General features: G+C 33.8%; 1 protein-coding gene across 1 annotated transcript; it reads left to right on the top strand.

The window, feature by feature from the left end:
* The first annotated feature begins 458 nt into the window (after positions 1-458).
* On the top strand, positions 459-4,374 carry LOC107629556 (uncharacterized). Its single transcript, XM_088502715.1, has 5 exons — positions 459-955; positions 2,895-3,013; positions 3,239-3,347; positions 3,454-3,588; positions 3,881-4,374. Exons 1-3 carry the CDS (start codon positions 459-461, stop codon positions 3,301-3,303), a joined length of 681 nt encoding a protein of 226 aa, XP_088358841.1. The 3' UTR covers positions 3,304-3,347; positions 3,454-3,588; positions 3,881-4,374.
* Positions 4,375-4,575: the final 201 nt, after the last annotated feature.

Below are 4,575 nucleotides of genomic sequence, written 5' to 3'. Positions count from 1 at the left end.
TTTAGTCTCTACACTCATACCACTTTTATTCTCTCACTCTTTTTTTTTATCTATTTAGTCTCTACACTCATACCACTTTTATTCTCTCACTCTTTTTTTTTTGGGTGCATCATCTGTGTTTCTATATTTTTAATAATAATTTTTTTGCCCCTAACTTCCATTGTTAAATCTTTTAGGCCTTCTCTCCTAATGTATTTTATTTTTTTTCATACACTACCAAAAAAATTAATTTTATCGACAAATTTTTAGTGGCCATAACACAATAGTTACTATTAATTTTATTTAAATTATATTTTAGTGACAATTATATATTTGCCATTATTACTACATTTTATAATAGCAATTATTGGTATTGCCAATAAATTAATACTTTCTTTTTATTTTTAATTCTACTTTTTTTTCCATCAATAACGGCAATTACTGTTATTGCCGCTGAATTTTTATTTTGTTTTATTTCAATGTTCTTCTCCAATTACTTGCCAAGTAGAGATCACACAGTAAACAACTCTCCCACCCTAAGTAATGACCAAAAGAGAGAAATTCCACAACTGCACAACCTCAAGCACTTCCCTCCATCGCCGAGCACCGTCGCAGACCTTGTTATCGCCGACAATCGTCCATCATTTAACTGCATCGTTGTTCCTGTTTTCATTCTCCGCCTCAGATCCACGCGGCTATCTTCATTTCTTCCTTTGTCTCAGATCGATGTCGTGATTTACGTTCCTATCTCCAAGGTCATACGCCAAGGACGAAACGAGAATATGGCGGAACCGGCAGCACTTTCATCTTCAAAAGCATCATCAATGGCGACAAGGAAGTTCAACGTGAAGGTTGAGGAGCTTCTTGACTGTATGCTCGCTTGTTTGGCTCTCTGCAAAATTCCAAGCTTGAGCTCTTGCTCTCCAAGCTCCTCCCTCTTTGTATCTCCTCCAATTCCGGCGATGTTTGCGAAAATGTTCGGCAATTCTCGTCTCTCTCTCTCTCTCTTTCTCACTCTTTCAATTTTATTTGTCAGCAATTTTGAGTGTTTTAGCTTTCAAATTTGAAGATGCTAATGCTGATCTTTGTGAATACTTGTGTTAATTGTGCAAATATCATAGGATTTCAAATTTGCTGTTGCGAGGGACTCAGAGAAATTGGAATTAGAATATAATAGTAACAAATTGTATAGTTTTGAGTTCTACCAATTTTTCTTCTATGATCTGTGATTCACTCTTTGGTCTTTATTACAGGTTTCATAGTAATTCCACTTTCACACTGATATTTTCCTCTTTGATATGGATAGGAAAGAATGATGGAAAAACGATTAGTTTGTGAAACTTTATTGGAATTTTCCTACCTGTTGGAGATATCAACTTTCCTAATGTTAAGGGAATGTAAGTATTTTGAAACTTTAATGTGACACTAACGTATAATAGAAACTCTGAGAATTGTGCTTATTTGAAAAGTATTCCTCTTAATTTTTAGAGTAAAAAAGACAATCTTAGGATATTCTAAAAATAGTTATGAGAAGCAAATTTTGAAGAATCAGATATTTGTATCAATCTTATTCACTTTCTTGTGTTAAATTTTAGATTTATACTTGCTCTTGATTTGCAGTGAATTGTTTTTTATGATAAGGAAGGAAAATGTGAAGGAGTTAAAAGGTCTAATTCAAAGCTCCCAATCAATATTAATGGATAAGAAATTGTGATTCTTGATATAGTAGGAAGCAGTGACTTGGACTTAAAGGTATCATATCAACTTAAACTTATTAATCATCCACTTATTGCATGAGAAATTTAGCTATGTCTAATAAGTGCAGCCCTATTACTGTTTTTAGAATTGCTGAGAGTTGATAGAGGCTAAACACAATCCAGTTAGATTAGCTTAATAAACCATATACTATGATTAGCTCTCAATTTTTGTCAAGTATCCTCCTTCTTCTTCAAGTTCTTTCCTTTTTGGTTTTCGCTGTGTGATTTGCAAGCATCTTTTTTAGAATGTTTCTTATCATATACCCTTATGCTCAATTTGACCGGAAGTGGCGTCTTTTATTCATTTCTGAGATAAAAAATTTTACTTTTAGAATGCATTTTTGTTCTATATTTTTTAATTGTTATGGGTTAGCTTGGGCACTATTGCTGTGTGAAATTTTAGCGTAGATTACTGATTTCGTTATGTTTGATTTTGTACTTGTTATGATAATCCGAATTGTTAATACAGTAGTAGTATTACTAGTGCTGCATCATTTTTCCCCCTTATTCATTGAAAGTTATGCAAAAATTTCTGCTAGTGTACTTGGTGGTTTTAACTATGTTTTCCATTTTCAACCAAATGCCTTTGGTTGTTATAGTTCATGTTGAATTGGCTATGACATTATCCTTTTATAGATTTGAGATAGCATAGCATTAGCATCTTGGCATAGTTGTAAGACACACTAAAGGATTTATTCTTGGTGCGGAAATAGTTGCCATTGGCCAAAGTGGTACAATTTGCTTGCAGTTGTTATGATATAACTTATTCCTTGACTTCTGAATAAATTAATAATTCAAAGCATGATTTATAAGTTGTTGCAGCATGAGTAATATAGAAGAAGCTTCTTTTAAGAGGAGTTGAGTGTTACTAATAGGTGAAAAGCATTACTATTGGCAATGGACTAAAATGTCCTTATTTAGGAATCTTCGAGAAATGAATGTTTCTATAATAATTACTGAGTTCATCCATGTGCTTATATTAAACCTTCAATAGAAGAAGAGCTGACCAATTTGTAAACTTTTAGTCTTTTAATTAAAATTAAGTTAGAGCACCTCAATGGTGTTGTTTTAGTGAAATATGAGATTTTTATTTTATTATAATGACTCTTTTGTTTGCTCGTTTCCTATTCACAATATGGTTTAGCATTGATTTGACAGAAAGCGTTTCGAGAGTGATCCATTCACAAAATGGTTTAGCTTTGATTTGACAGAAAGCATGCCGAGAGTGATCCTTTTGTTTCTGATGCTACGACTAAAGTTGAAAAATTTGCTCAAAGGTGATCTATTTATGCTATTTTATCGTAACTATAGAAATTTTTAAGGCTTGTGTTCGATTTCCGCAGTTTAGGCAATATGTAGAGATGTGTGATATGCTGTGGCTTTCAATCCTATAACTTGTTTAGCTGCCTTGATCATATATTAGATTTTCATCTTTAAGGAAAATGAAATTTGTTAGTATTGTGTATTCTAAATGCAATTCATACATTTGATTTAGTTTGCAGTGATCTCTAAAGCTGGAAATATTGAAAGGGTCTGCTCTGCTACGAATTTGATTTCATCGTTTTAACAGTTAAAACTGTCTTTAGTTTTCTGTTGCGCCAAACATGTCAGGTATCCTGTCTTTGCTGCTGTCTAATTTTTTATGATTATAAAGTGTCAAAGTCATGATATCTAATTTCTAATTAGTCACTCTTGCTTCTAAATTCTTTTGTGAAAGGCTCTAAAGGGCAATGTAGTCATGATGAAATCAGAGAGAGAAGATCAAATGTTGAGTACTTTGAAGATGAAAGGCAGCAGTCTAAAATTGGGGATCTTTACCTCCCAGGCATGATGATTACCATACATTGTTGAGGTATTTCCTCACTTCATTACCCTTATGGAGTCAAATACTTGATCTTTTTGTGTTTTATGCTGTCATGTAAATGATGTTGTTGTGGCTGATGGTATGGAAAGCATGTCAAATGTGCATAAGTACATTATAGAAACAAGATTTTCTTTTCATTCATGAATTGTCAAAATTATACACTTCTGCCGTGTTCAAATGATTTTCTTATGGTGTTTCAGTAGATACTTTATCCCACCTAGTTTCACCTACTAAGTTGCTTGCATTTTTTGCACTTGTATATATTGCACTTGTAAAACAGGAAGAGGTTTCGGTATGGACATGATACGATCATTGATGGTATGATCAAAGATGGCCTTTGGAATGCCTATAATGACTTTGGCATGGGAGTTTGTGCAGATCAGCATGTCATAACAAGAGATGAGCAAGTTGTGTAATATATTTCATGCTATGCTTATATATTTCTTTATTATATCGATTTGAGAAGGTTTACCTTGCCAAATGACATTACTCTATCCCTTAAAATATATTATTTCAACTCATTGAAAACCGTAGTTGAATCAAGTATTTATCTTGCTATTCTTTTTTTCTATGTATATCTGTTAGGACTCGTATGCCATTCAAAGCTTTGAGAGAGGAATAGCTACTCAAAATGCTGGTCATTTTTCTTGGGAGATAGTTCTGGTGTGATTTCTAACTGCACTGAACTGTTGATAGGTTTAACTGATATCACTGACTAGTGTTTCAGCATGTCTTAATGTTCTAAAATCTCACTAATTTTGTTTTGTTGTCAGATACTTGGTTTAGCGTGCCTTAATGTTCTGACGGTTCCTTACTAAAAAACCTGTTGGGTCACGCGTATGCATGATTGATGCGTACGCGTCGACGCCTCAATTCTGGTAATGCTACTGCATGGTTCCACAACCCGAGAGTTGTAATGGAACCATGCGGGTGGGGTGCCAAGGGCACAAATCACCTGACGCGTACGCATAGCTG

Source organism: Arachis ipaensis, chromosome B1 (genome assembly GCF_059453495.1).
Source record: "Arachis ipaensis isolate K30076 ecotype BB chromosome B1, ASM5945349v1, whole genome shotgun sequence".
Taxonomy (NCBI): Eukaryota; Viridiplantae; Streptophyta; class Magnoliopsida; order Fabales; family Fabaceae; genus Arachis; species Arachis ipaensis.
This window is presented reverse-complemented; position numbering and strand designations above follow the sequence as displayed.

Coding starts and splice junctions, on each gene's coding strand:
- LOC107629556 (XM_088502715.1), top strand. CDS start 459: ATGTTCTTCTCCAATTACTTGCCAAGTAGAGATCACACAGTAAACAAC. Junction 956..2,894: donor CCGGCGATGTTTGCGAAAAT/GTTCGGCAATTC, acceptor TTGATTTGACAG/AAAGCGTTTCGAGAGTGATC. Junction 3,014..3,238: donor GTTGAAAAATTTGCTCAAAG/GTGATCTATTTA, acceptor TTTAGTTTGCAG/TGATCTCTAAAGCTGGAAAT.